At 47.5% G+C, this 14,905-nt stretch overlaps 1 protein-coding gene across 5 annotated transcripts in view; it reads right to left on the bottom strand.

Moving 5' to 3' along the window:
- TCOF1 (treacle ribosome biogenesis factor 1) overlaps positions 1-14,905 on the bottom strand; it is a 120,968-nt gene that overhangs the window by 72,981 nt on the left and 33,082 nt on the right. For 4 of the 5 annotated variants that reach the window (XM_068278412.1, XM_068278415.1, XM_068278411.1 and 1 more), the window contains 5 exons: positions 14,163-14,384; positions 13,850-14,035; positions 13,187-13,336; positions 12,643-12,804; positions 11,611-11,730 (listed from right to left, as the gene is read on the bottom strand). In XM_068278412.1, coding sequence (XP_068134513.1) covers positions 11,611-11,730; positions 12,643-12,804; positions 13,187-13,336; positions 13,850-14,035; positions 14,163-14,384 — 840 coding nt within the window. The remainder of the gene's footprint in view (positions 1-11,610; positions 11,731-12,642; positions 12,805-13,186; positions 13,337-13,849; positions 14,036-14,162; positions 14,385-14,905) is intronic. The other variant, XM_068278413.1, reaches the window with a different exon arrangement.

Genomic DNA, 14,905 nt, shown 5'->3' on the forward strand with positions numbered 1-14,905 from the left:
ATAACCCCGAGAGCACAGCTGTCACGCTCAGTCACATGATCTAATAACCCCGAGAGCACAGCTGTCACGCTCAGCCACATGATCTAATAACCCCGAGAGCACAGCTGTCACGCTCAGTCACATGATCTAATAACCCCGAGAGCACAGCCGTCACGCTCAGTCACATGATCTAATAGCCCCGAGAGCAGGGCTGTCACGCTCAGTCACATGATCTAATAACCCCGAGAGCACAGCTGTCACGCTCAGCCACATGATCTAATAACCCCGAGAGCACAGCTGTCACGCTCAGTCACATGATCTAATAACCCCGAGAGCACAGCTGTCACGCTCAGTCACATGTTCTAATAACCCCGAGAGCAGGGCTGTCACGCTCAGTCACATGATCTAATAACCCCGAGAGCAGGGCTGTCACGCTCAGTCACATGATCTAATAACCCCGAGAGCACAGCTGTCACGCTCAGCCACATGATCTAATAACCCCGAGAGCACAGCTGTCACGCTCAGCCACATGATCTAATAGCCCCGAGAGCAGGGCTGTCACGCTCAGTCACATGTTCTAATAACCCCGAGAGCACAGCTGTCACGCTCAGTCACATGTTCTAATAACCCCGAGAGCACAGCTGTCACGCTCAGTCACATGTTCTAATAACCCCGAGAGCACAGCTGTCACGCTCAGTCACATGATCTAATAACCCCGAGAGCAGGGCTGTCACGCTCAGTCACATGATCTAATAACCCCGAGAGCACAGCCGTCACGCTCAGTCACATGTTCTAATAACCCCGAGAGCAGGGCTGTCACGCTCAGTCACATGTTCTAATAACCCCGAGAGCACAGCTGTCACGCTCAGTCACATGTTCTAATAACCCCGAGAGCACAGCTGTCACGCTCAGTCACATGATCTAATAACCCCGAGAGCAGGGCTGTCACGCTCAGTCACATGATCTAATAACCCCGAGAGCACAGCTGTCACGCTCAGTCACATGATCTAATAACCCCGAGAGCACAGCTGTCACGCTCAGTCACATGATCTAATAGCCCCTAGAGAAGGGATGTCACGCTCAGTCACATGATCTAATAACCCCGAGAGCACGGCTGTAACGCTCAGTCACATGATCTAATAACCCCGAGAGCACAGCTGTCACGCTCAGTCACATGTTCTAATAACCCCGAGAGCACAGCTGTCACGCTCAGTCACATGATCTAATAGCCCCTAGAGAAGGGATGTCACGCTCAGTCACATGATCTAATAACCCCGAGAGCACGGCTGTCACGCTCAGTCACATGATCTAATAACCCCGAGAGCAGGGCTGTCACGCTCAGTCACATGATCTAATAACCCCGAGAGCACAGCCGTCACGCTCAGTCACATGTTCTAATAACCCCGAGAGCACAGCTGTCACGCTCAGTCACATGATCTAATAACCCCGAGAGCACAGCTGTCACGCTCAGTCACATGATCTAATAACCCCGAGAGCACAGCTGTCACGCTCAGTCACATGATCTAATAACCCCGAGAGCAGGGCTGTCACGCTCAGTCACATGATCTAATAACCCCGAGAGCACAGCCGTCACGCTCAGTCACATGATCTAATAACCCAGAGAGCACAGCTGTCACGCTCAGTCACATGATCTAATAACACAGAGAGCACAGCTGTCACGCTCAGTCACATGATCTAATAACCCCGAGAGCACAGCCGTCACGCTCAGTCACATGATCTAATAACCCCGAGAGCACAGCTGTCACGCTCAGTCACATGATCTAATAACCCCGAGAGCACAGCCGTCACGCTCAGTCACATGTTCTAATAACCCCGAGAGCACAGCTGTCACGCTCAGCCACATGATCTAATAACCCCGAGAGCACAGCTGTCACGCTCAGTCACATGATCTAATAACCCCGAGAGCACAGCCGTCACGCTCAGTCACATGTTCTAATAACCCCGAGAGCACAGCTGTCACGCTCAGTCACATGTTCTAATAACCCCGAGAGCACAGCTGTCACGCTCAGTCACATGTTCTAATAACCCCGAGAGCACAGCGGTCACGCTCAGCCACATGATCTAATAACCCCGAGAGCAGGGCTGTCACGCTCAGTCACATGATCTAATAACCCCGAGAGCACAGCTGTCACGCTCAGTCACATGATCTAATAACCCCGAGAGCACAGCTGTCACGCTCAGCCACATGATCTAATAACCCCGAGAGCACAGCTGTCACGCTCAGTCACATGATCTAATAACCCCGAGAGCACAGCTGTCACGCTCAGTCACATGTTCTAATAACCCCGAGAGCACAGCTGTCACGCTCAGTCACATGTTCTAATAACCCCGAGAGCACAGCTGTCACGCTCAGTCACATGATCTAATAACCCTGAGAGCACAGCTGTCACGCTCAGTCACATGATCTAATAACCCCGAGAGCACAGCTGTCACGCTCAGTCACATGATCTAATAACCCCGAGAGCAGGGCTGTCACGCTCAGTCACATGATCTAATAACCCCGAGAGCACAGCTGTCACGCTCAGTCACATGATCTAATAACCCCGAGAGCACAGCTGTCACGCTCAGTCACATGATCTAATAACACATAGAGCACAGCAGTCACGCTCAGTCACATGATCTAATAACCCCGAGAGCACAGCTGTCACGCTCAGTCACATGATCTAATAACCCCGAGAGCACAGCTGTCACGCTCAGTCACATGATCTAATAACCCCGAGAGCAGGGCTGTCACGCTCAGTCACATGATCTAATAACCCCGAGAGCACAGCTGTCACGCTCAGTCACATGATCTAATAACCCCGAGAGCACAGCGGTCACGCTCAGTCACATGATCTAATAACCCCGAGAGCACAGCTGTCACGCTCAGTCACATGATCTAATAACCCCGAGAGCACAGCCGTCACGCTCAGTCACATGATCTAATAACACAGAGAGCACAGCTGTCACGCTCAGTCACATGATCTAATAACCCCGAGAGCACAGCTGTCACGCTCAGTCACATGATCTAATAACCCCGAGAGCACAGCCGTCACGCTCAGTCACATGATCTAATAACACAGAGAGCACAGCTGTCACGCTCAGTCACATGATCTAATAACCCCGAGAGCACAGCTGTCACGCTCAGTCACATGATCTAATAACCCCGAGAGCACAGCCGTCACGCTCAGTCACATGTTCTAATAACCCCGAGAGCAGGGCTGTCACGCTCAGTCACATGATCTAATAACCCCGAGAGCACAGCTGTCACGCTCAGTCACATGATCTAATAACCCCGAGAGCACAGCTGTCACGCTCAGCCACATGATCTAATAACCCCGAGAGCACAGCTGTCACGCTCAGTCACATGATCTAATAACCCCGAGAGCACAGCTGTCACGCTCAGTCACATGATCTAATAACCCCGAGAGCACAGCTGTCACGCTCAGTCACATGATCTAATAACCCCCAGAGCAGGGCTGTCACGCTCAGTCACATGTTCTAATAACCCCGAGAGCACAGCTGTCACGCTCAGTCACATGATCTAATAACCCCGAGAGCACAGCTGTCACGCTCAGTCACATGATCTAATAACCCCGAGAGCACAGCTGTCACGCTCAGTCACATGATCTAATAACCCCGAGAGCACAGCTGTCACGCTCAGTCACATGATCTAATAACCCCGAGAGCACAGCCGTCACGCTCAGTCACATGATCTAATAACCCCGAGAGCACAGCGGTCACGCTCAGCCACATGATCTAATAACAGAGAGCAGGGCTGTCACACTCAGTCACATGATCTAATAACCCCGAGAGCAGGGCTGTCACGCTCAGTCACATGATCTAATAACCCCGAGAGCACAGCTGTCACGCTCAGTCACATGATCTAATAACCCCGAGAGCACAGCTGTCACGCTCAGTCACATGATCTAATAACCCCCAGAGCAGGGCTGTCACGCTCAGTCACATGTTCTAATAACCCCGAGAGCAGGGCTGTCACGCTCAGTCACATGATCTAATAACCCCGAGAGCACAGTTGTCACGCTCAGTCACATGATCTAATAACCCCCAGAGCAGGGCTGTCACGCTCAGTCACATGTTCTAATAACCCCGAGAGCACAGCCGTCACGCTCAGTCACATGATCTAATAACCCCGAGAGCACGGCTGTCACGCTCAGTCACATGATCTAATAACCCCGAGAGCACAGCGGTCACGCTCAGCCACATGATCTAATAACAGAGAGCAGGGCTGTCACACTCAGTCACATGATCTAATAACCCCGAGAGCAGGGCTGTCACGCTCAGTCACATGATCTAATAACCCCGAGAGCACAGCTGTCACGCTCAGTCACATGATCTAATAACCCCGAGAGCACAGCCGTCACGCTCAGTCACATGATCTAATAACCCCGAGAGCAGGGCTGTCACGCTCAGTCACATGAGGGGCCAAATGTAAAACACGGTCTGAGCTGTCCCTGGTGGGCGCCATAAAACAAGTGCAATCCCTGAATGAGGGGTGCTCCTGTGTAGAGGAGATGGAGAGCCCAGCCTGGGGCTGTATACGTTCTCTCATGAACATGCTCGGAGCACACTGGGACTTGCGCTTGTATTGTAGTACGCCCAGGCAGGTGGGAGACAGGGGTGGCAGCTCCAAATGTGCTTCTGATGCCAAAACCAGGAAAATGACCATAAAAATGGGTATCCTCAATAATAATTTACACATTCTACTATATGTCACTACAGGGCCTCTTTAATATCCATAACAGTGTGGCTATCAGTAACTGGTTCATGTTACTTCAGCTGCCTCAGCGTCACTTGTATCACCGGTGTATAAAATGCTCCTAAATATTACTGGATACATAATTGGGTGATATCTGAGATTTGCCTGGGAGTATTACAGCACAGCGACTGAATAAATACTGAAGACAAAAGAGAAGAGGACACACTGCCTATAGACACCATAGCAACACACACTGCCTATAGACACCTTAGCAACACACACTGCCTACAAAAAGACCACACTTACCTTCGGTAAGGTCTTTTCCAGTAGTCCAGGGGACAGCACCCCTCCTCTGAGACTTGTCTCCCCTCCCAATTCTGGACAGGAAGCTATTAAACAAATTTGCATAATGGACAGCAGTACATGTATAAATACAAGCCACTTACAATGATCCTCAGTAATAACAAAGATGACCCGGACTCACCATACGATGCTTGCAAAATTTCTTCTTAATAGTTTCCCACATAGGGTGGGAAGTAGGGGTGCTGTCCCCTGGACTACTGGAAAAGACCTTACCGAAGGTAAGTGTGGTCTTTCCCAGAGCGTCCCTGGGACAGCACCCCTCCTCTGAGACGATAAACAAGATTCTCATTAGGGTGGGACTACTGCCTGTAGAACTTTTCTACCAAAGGCTAGATCACCACTTGATAATAAATTTAGTCTGTAATGTTTTACAAATGTGTTCTGGCTGGACCAGGTAGCCGCTCTACAAATCTGCTCGATGGAAGCTCCAGCCCTCTCTGCCCATGAGGTTGCGACACTTCTTGTAGAATGAGCTTTGACAGATGTTGGAAGGACCTTACCCTGTGATTGATATGCCATTAGAATAGCCTGTCTTATCCATCTAGCAATAGTTGGCTTTGATGCACGGAGCCCCCTATTCTTTCCAGCAAACAGGATGAACAAAGCATCTGTCTTCCTCCATGATTTAGACCTCTCCAAGTACTGAAGTAGACACCTTCTGACATCCAGACAATGAAGCTGTTTCTCTTTTTCATTAGACTCTCTCACAAAATGAAGGAAGAAATATCTCCTGAGTTCTGTGAAAAGTTGAAACTACTTTTGGAAGGAAGGCAATATCTGGCCTCAAAGTAACCTTGTCTTCTGAAATAATACAGTAGGGAGGCTTAATTGACAAAGCCTGTAACTCTCCTACCCTTCTTGCCGAAGTAATCGCAAGAAGAAATGCCATCTTCAAGGATAACAATTTTTCCGAAACTTGGTCAATTGGTTCAAAGGGAGGACCACACATAGCCTGTAAGACTATGTTTAAATCCCAAGACGGGGTTCTCGGAACCAACACTGGACGTAACCTCCTAATTGCCTGAAAAAAACGAAGAATGAACTCCTCCTGGGCTAGTCTTCTTTGTAGGAAAACACTGATTGCCGCTGTCTGAACTTTTAATGTACTAATACTCAGTCCTTTTTCAAACCCTGCCTGCAGGAATTCTAAAACTGATGTCGATAAATGAACATTCATAGATCTCTCCAAACACCAGCTATTATAGACTCGCCAGGCCTTCTGATAAATTACTCTTGTCACTTTCTTTCGACTTTGAATCAAGGTTTCCGAAAGACCATCTGAAAACCCCTTAGACTTCAAAATGTTCCACTCAGGTTCCATGCAGAGAGACGCATCTGCTGAAGATTTGGATGAAAAACTGGCCCCTGCTGCAATAGATCCGGACGTTGAGGTAAAAGCAACGGAGGACTGATCGATAACCTCTGTAATAGACTGAACCACGGTCTTTTCGGCCAAAATGGAACTATCAGAATTAATCGAGCCCTGTCTCGACAAATCTTGCTGAGAACCTTCGGGATCTGGGATAGAGGGGGAAAAGCATACATTAGTCTGATGCTCCAATCTATCGAAAAGGCATCTATCGCCCATGGCCTGTCCTGGGGCCATAGGGAACAAAAGAGTTGACACCTTGCGTTGCTCCTCCTTGCAAATAGATCCACTTCTGGATGTGCCCATGTCATGCAGATCTCCTGGAAAACCTCCGAGTTCAGGGTCCACTCGTCCTGCTTTAGAGCCGATCTGCTTAGGTAATCCGCAAGATAATTGTTTATACCCCTCAGATGCACTGCTCTGATGGATTTTAGATTTTTCTCCGCCCACAATAGGATTTTTGAGGTCTGAGACCATAAAAGATGACTTTTCGTTCCTCCTTGCCTGTTGATGTACGCCACTACACTGGCGTTGTCTGAACGTACTAGAACATGACAGTGGCTGATGTAATTGCAAAAGTGAAGTAGGCCCATCCATACTGCCTGTAACTCTCTGCTGTTTGACGATCTTCCTTTCGTCAAAGTGGACCACTGACCCTGTGCTGGTAGTGAGTCTATATGAGCCCCCCATCCCCAGGAGCTGGCGTCTGTTGTCATGATTTTTTCGACTGGAAAAAACCACGGTCGACCTTCGGACAGACGAACTGGATTCTGCCACCAGCTGAGAGCTGCCTTTACTCTGAAAGGAATTAGCAATCTTCTTTCTGAGGACGTCACCTTTCTGTTCCAATTCTTTAGGATCCAATTTTGCAGTATTCTTGAATGGAGTTGTCCCCACTGGACTGCAGGGAAGGAGGAGGTTAGAAGGCCTAGAACCGACATAGCCCTTCTTAGCGTAATGGCACCTGTGGTCTGAAAAGAAAGAACAGTATTAAGAATAGCAGTTATCTTTCTCTGAGGCAAAAACACTTTCTCATCACAAGTAGAAATAACAAAACCTAAATATTCCATAGTCTGTTTAGGTTGAATAGATGATTTAGACCAGTTAATAAGCCATCCTAGAGATTGGAGCAATTCCAGAGCTGAATTAATCTGGATTTTCAAGGAATTTACTGAGTCACCCCAAAACAAAAGATCATCCAGGTAGGCCAAAACATTAATAGATCTTTTCCTCAAAACAGCTAAGACCTCGGACATGACCTTTGTGAACAACCAAGGAGCCGAGGCTAATCCAAAAGGTAAAGCGTTAAACTGGAAGTGCCTTACCTCTTCCTGAATGCTGATGGCAAACCTTAGGAACTGCTGAGACTGTAGCTCTATCGGGATGTGTAGATAGGCGTCCTTGAGATCCAATGATGCCAGGAAGCAATCCTTCTGTAACAGACTTATGACAGAGGTGATATTGTCCATCCTGAATCTTCGATATTTTACGGCCTTGTTCAACCCTTTCAGATTGAGGATGAAGCGGAACTCCCCCTGAGGCTTTTTTTACAAGAAAAACCGGTGAATAATATCCCTGACCCCTCTGGCATGATGGGACCTCTCTGATAACTCTTTTTTTTTTTGTAGTAACATAGTCACTTCGTTTTGTAATGCCATTGTTTGAATCTCTGTCTTTGGCCTTTGATTTACCCAGAACCTTCGAGGGGGGGGGATACTGAAATTCTATGGCATACCCTTCTAACACAATTTTCTGTAACCAGAGATTTTGAGGAAGAAGGAGCCACTGCTCGTAAAAATGGGCCAGTCTTCCCCCCACCGGGATCCTGACGTCATTGTTTATTTTGCTGGGAGGTATGGGCAAAATTTGATTTGGCTTTCTGAGGCCTACTTGGACCCCATCTCTTTCTCGATGAAGTCTTGGGGTCTTGTTCAGGTTTAGAGGAACGAAAGGAGCGTTTGGGTGGAAAGGTCCTCCTTTTAACAGGAAAATTCTTTTTAGCATCAGCAGTTCTTTCCAAAGTCTGCTCTAACTTAGAGCCAAAAAGAAATTCCCCCTCACAAGGTAGACTACATAATTTAGAGCGGGAAGAGTTATCTCCCTGCCACGTCTTTACCCATATACCACGTCTAGCAGAATTTACTAAAGCCGTGGTCCTGGCTGTCAACTTCACCGTATCATCTGCTGCATCAGTGAGATAATTGGTGGAATTGAATAGTTTTGGAAAGTCCTTCAATATCTCCTCCCTAGGAACACCAGAAGCAATCTTGTCCTGTGTTTCCATCAACCAGTATTTCAGGGACCTACCCACTGCTGTTGAAGCTACTGCAGGTTTAAAAGTTAGTGATGAGGACTCCCATGCTCTTCTGAGGAGATTATCCGCTTTTTTGTCAATTGGATCCTTTAAGTTTCCAAAATTTTCGAACTGCAAATCTGTTTTCTTTGACACCCTGGAAAAAGATGGGTCAAGCTTGGGAGATGAACCCCAGAATTTCTGGTCCTCCGCACAAAACGGGTATCTACGATTTAATGACCGAGGCCAAAAGGCTCTCTTTTCAGGTTCATCCCACTCCTTCTTAATCATATTTTTTAGAGAAGAATGAACTGGGATAAAACTGGACTGGGGATCTGACAAACCTTCGTACATCTGATCCAAGGGTGTCAAAGTCCTCTGTTCAACTGTAATACCCATAGCCGTATGCATATCAGATAACAGATTCTTCATTAGGTCTGGAGAAAAAGCAAATTTCTGCCCTTTGTCTGGTCTATCAGATGTATCCTCAGCGGAAATCTCTTCAAAGGAAGATATTTCACCCTCCTCCCCAGAATTTTCTGACTCCTCTGAATCCTCTCCCCTCTTTCTCTTAGGAACAGATAGGGAAGGTATAGGGACAGTGACATCAGAAATGGCCGAAGTGCCCTCCATAGGGGAAGTGCCCTCCAAAGGGGGAATGTCTTCCATAGGATCTGCTACAGCTGATGAGGATGATGCTATAGCAGAATCCTTAATTTCTTTTATGGCTGAAGACATTTCCGAGCGCATCCATCCCATTAAGTCTTTGAAAACTACTGGGGATTCATCCTTGACAACTTTATCTGTACAATACTGACATAATTTCTTAGATGAAGGAGCAGATGAGGATATGCGATTATTGCAGATAGCACATCGTTTTTCTTTGGAGGATGATGAGTGTTTACTCAGAGTGGACTGAGATGACTTATCCTTTTCCTTATCTTTGTCAGCTTTTGGAAGTTTAGGCTGAAATATATAGATAAGAAAAAAACTATCAGTCCCCTCAGTGTAACCTAAACAGCATATTCCGCAGAAACACAAACAATGTCTCACCAGAGAGGGTTCAGAGCCAGTCCCTGCAGATTGCAGTGAGGAAAGGCCTGCGGCGTCCTCCATGATCCACCAAACAGCATTGAGTCATGGACAAACAACAGATCTTTTTTAAATCTTACCCTCCTCCTCCTTAATTGCCAGCAGCTGCCTCTGTGTCCAGCAGCCAATCGCCGTAATGATCACCGCTGCGGGCCTGCAATCAGGCCTGATCATGTGACCAGTCATGTGGGACGCCTGCACATGACGTCATCGCGCTTCCGCCGGAACTTCCGGTTAGCGCTCTGCCGTCCATAAAACTTCCGCACTCCAAGGAGAAGCCTCCACCACGCTGGGCGCATAGCACACTGAGTCCCCTGCTCAGCCCGTCATTGCCTGCCCCACACGCTGCACCTGCCACCTGACATGGGAGCACAGAGACCCCTCCATCCGCTCCTGTCCGGGACAGGAAAAACAACTGAGGATCATTGTAAGTGGCTTGTATTTATACATGTACTGCTGTCCATTATGCAAATTTGTTTAATAGCTTCCTGTCCAGAATTGGGAGGGGAGACAAGTCTCAGAGGAGGGGTGCTGTCCCAGGGACGCTCTGGGAAAAACACCTTACCAACACACACTGTCTATAGACACCTTAGCAACACACACTGCCTATAGACACCTTCGCAACACACACTGCCTATAGACACCTTAGCAACACACACTGCCTATAGACACCTTAGCAACACACACTGCCTATAGACACCTTAGCAACACACACTGCCTATAGACACCTTAGCAACACACACTGCCTATAGACACCTTAGCAACACACACTGCCTATAGACACCTTAGCAACACACACTGCCTATAGACACCTTAGCAACACACACTGTCTATAGACACGTTAGCAACACACACTGCCTATAGACACCTTAGCAACACTGCCTATAGACACCTTAGCAACACACACTGCCTATAATCACCTTAGCAACACACACTGCCTATAATCACCTTAGCAACACACACACTGCCTATAGACACCTTACCAACACACACTGCCTATAGACACCTTAGCAACACACACTGCCTATAGACACCTTAGCAACACACACTGCCTATAGACACCTTAGCAACACACACTGCCTATAGACACCTTAGCAACACACACTGCCTATAGACACCTTAGCAACACACACTGCCTATAGACACCTTAGCAACACACACTGCCTATAGACACCTTAGCAACACACACTGCCTATAGACACCTTAGCCACACACACTGCCTATAGACACCTTAGCAACACACACTGCCTATAGACACCTTAGCAACACACACTGCCTATAGACACCTTAGCAACACACACTGCCTATAGACACCTTAGCAACACACACTGCCTATAGACACCTTAACAACACACTGCCTATAGACACCTTAGCAACACACACTGCCTATAGACACCTTAGCCACACACACTGCCTATAGACACCTTAGCAACACACACTGCCTATAGACACCTTAGCAACACACACTGCCTATAGACACCTTAGCAACACACACTGCCTATAATCACCTTAGCAACACACACACTGCCTATAGACACCTTAACAACACACTGCCTATAGACACCTTAGCAACACACACTGCCTATAATCACCTTAGCAACACACACTGCCTATAGACACCTTAGCCACACACACTGCCTATAATCACCTTAGCAACACACACACACTGCCTATAGACACCTTAGCAACACACACTGCCTATAGACACCTTAGCAACACACACTGCCTATAATCACCTTAGCAACACACACACTGCCTATAATCACCTTAGCAACACACACTGCCTATAATCACCTTAGCTGCAGGCTCTTCCTCACTGTCCGAATCTTCCTCTGAACTCTCCTCTCCTGCTTGCGGGGCTATTACTCCTTCAGATGAACTTGTTTTCTGGGTTGCCAGAAGTGTGGCCTGCGTCTGCACAGAAGGGAAAATAAAGAAGTAGAATAATATGCAATAGTCAACTTTGCTTCTTCTAAAGAAGGCTCTGTTTATTAGACCAGTGATAGAGGCGCCCTAAAAATTCTTAAAAGATTTAAAAACCATTTAAAAAAAGATAATGGTTGACCCTACCTTAGAGAAAGAAAACGCACTCATGCAGTCTACTGCAAAGCACATTCTAATAACCCAAAGAAGCGGTCTGGTACTGCGAAACAAGTTGTCTGTATCTTAGTGCTTTCATCCATTAAAAGTGTTGAATTTCAAGCAACCTTCTAGAAGACTAATGCTTATTTTTCTTTCTATATTATATGTTCTGTTCCACCACTCACTAGAGTTGGCGGGGGGAGGTTCTTTGTTCTTACATAAATCATCTTTTTAGAGAGTGACCATCATCAGAACTCAAGGCCAAGTTGCAACGGTCCTTCCCCCACATGCTCATGTAGTGGTCGCTTGATCTCCCAGACCTACAGCTGTCTTTGTCACACACAATGTTTTGTAGATACTCAGGCCTGGTCACTTGGCTATCACAGTTTGGCTCTGGTTAAAGCCAAACTCTGGTTAATGCCAACCTTTCCTGCTCCCAACACCTCACCTTTAACTGTTAACTTATATTTCCAGCCCCTTGACTGGTGCCAATGTTTCAGATGTATTAAAGTTATCCATGTCATGTGCTGTGGCCAATCAATGGATCCTCAGAGGAGAGCACATACTTCATAAGAAGGAGAAAACGCTATAATGCAAGATCCTTCTGATTACTACAAACACAAATGGCACAGTAAGCACATCATTTCTGAGGATTCAGTATCTAAATACTGCTACCATTGTATGGGACCCTACAGTTCAGCTTTACTTATATACAGCAGCTCAGGGGACACTTCTGTTACACACCTTAACAGCCGTTTCCTCCTCACTGTCAGACTCCTCCTCCGAGGTCTCATCTGCTGCCGGTTGGACCTTTACTGGGTTCTTGGCTTTGGCTGCCAGTGGTGTCTGTTTAGCAGCCACAGAGGGAGATTTTGGCTGAGAGGACTGAACAACTGGGGCCGATTTCTGGTCAGATTAGGAAGAACAAAAGGTAAATAATACAGCTACTCCAACAGATCCAACAGAGCCCTTGTCCTACCTCTTCTGCACTTATGGCCACTAAGAAATATGGCCGTAGTGAAAAGACCTCGCCCCCAACTTATCACCCTACACATTCTGTAGATTGGGTGGCTGATATACTGGTTTTCAAAGGACACCCCCCCCCCCACCACCACCCTGCGTCCCATTGTGGATGAGCTTATGGTTTGTGTTGGGAGAGACAGCAGCCACCAGTAGTGTATGGAGGTCAGTTATAGACTGGCCTTGACGTGCTAAAGACAGATCCCACTAGGTATAGAAAGTGTTGGGTGTATCTGCTGGTTTCACACGAGTATCTGGCCATTCATACCTCTTTTATTGGCTCCTCTTCACTGTCCGACTCGCTGCTCTCTGAACTGCTCTTTGCCTTTGGTTCGGGCACAACGGTTGGGGTTTGGCTCTTCCCCTTTGCCTTCTGGACAGTGGGAGCGGCTGCAGGTTTAGGGGTTGGTGTCTTCACCTGTGAACACAAAGAAAGGCAAAGGTTGCAGGTGTGACCACTCAATGTTTCCTGTCCCTCAGTGTGACCGCTCAGCGTTTCCTGTCCCTCAGTGTGACCGCTCAGCGTTTCCTGTCCCTCAGTGTGACCACTCAGCGTTTCCTGTCCCTCAGTGTGACCACTCAGCGTTTCCTGTCCCTCAGTGTGACCGCTCAATGTTTCCTGTCCCTCAGTGTGACCGCTCAATGTTTCCTGTCCCTCAGTGTGACCGCTCAGCGTTTCCTATCCCTCAGTGTGACCGCTAAGCGTTTCCTATCCCTCAGTGTGACCGCTCAGCGTTTCCTGTCCCTCAGTGTGACCGCTCAGCGTTTCCTGCCCCTCAGTGTGACCGCTCAGCGTTTCCTGCCCCTCAGTGTGACCGCTCAGCGTTTCCTGTCCCTCAGTGTGACCGCTCAGTGTTTCCTGTCCCTCAGTGTGACCGCTCAGTGTTTCCGCTCCGTGTTTCCTGTCCCTTGTAGTCACATTCATACTCACCTCCTCCTCCTCCTCACTGTCGGAGTCCTCGCTGCTCTCTTCTGTCACTGCTGCAGCTGGAGGTGGTTTAGACTTCTCTATGATAGCGCTGGCTTTGGACACAGTTTTCCGTTTTGAAGCTTTAGCCGGAGATGGGACTGCAGGCTGTTGCTGCACTTTGCTTGTTTTTACTGCCAGTGTCAGCACCTAACACAATCAGAGAAAATAAAGTAAAAAAATGGTTAACGATAAATGGTGCTAAATTTTAAGAAGCAGCAGTTCAGAGATGTAGATAACAGTACACTGTATAATACAGCAAATTATCACATCTTACCGGTTTGACTGGCTCCTCATCTTCAGTGTCACTGCTCTCTGAACTGCTTTTCACCTCAACCGGTGGTGCTGCCAGTGCCGCCTGCTTCTTACCCTTAGTGGCAACTGGTGGTGCTGCCGTTGCTGCCTGCTTCTTGCCCTTACCGGCAACTGGTGGTGCTGCCTGCTTCTTACCCTTACCGGCAGCTGGCGCGGCCGCAGGCTTTGTCTTCAGAGATGATGGCTGGCATTACATATACAGAGGAAGACAATGTCAGGTCATACAGAGACAACCTTTCATAAGGTGTTGAAGTTTGCTATACTAAAGGACAAGGGTCCAATCTCATGCAACAAATCTCTGATCCCAACCTCAATGAATAAGCAATATAACACAATAATAAAGTCCAAGGGTGCATATTTCATGTAGCCGGACTGTGCATTGAATAAATAGGTGCATGTAGCACCAAATGGTACATAATACAGTATAAATACAACGTATAGTTGTTTGATGGCTTAGGGCATAAAGAAGTCAACAAAACGCAACAAGCCTGAAATACAAGTATATATAACACAAAATGTCCCTCGTTACTGAATCAGATAAAAATTAACTTTTATTGGTCAATATAAAATGTGGACTGACTGACACTACACACTCAAAAGTACTGTCGGGCCTACTGCGTCAATAATAGAGAGGTCACAAAGTAACCCTGGCCCTCTGACAATACAGCTAAATTATTAAAATCACACAACCCCCACCAAATAACC

This window comes from Hyperolius riggenbachi, chromosome 3, assembly GCF_040937935.1.
Source record: "Hyperolius riggenbachi isolate aHypRig1 chromosome 3, aHypRig1.pri, whole genome shotgun sequence".
In the NCBI taxonomy this organism is placed as follows: Eukaryota; Metazoa; Chordata; class Amphibia; order Anura; family Hyperoliidae; genus Hyperolius; species Hyperolius riggenbachi.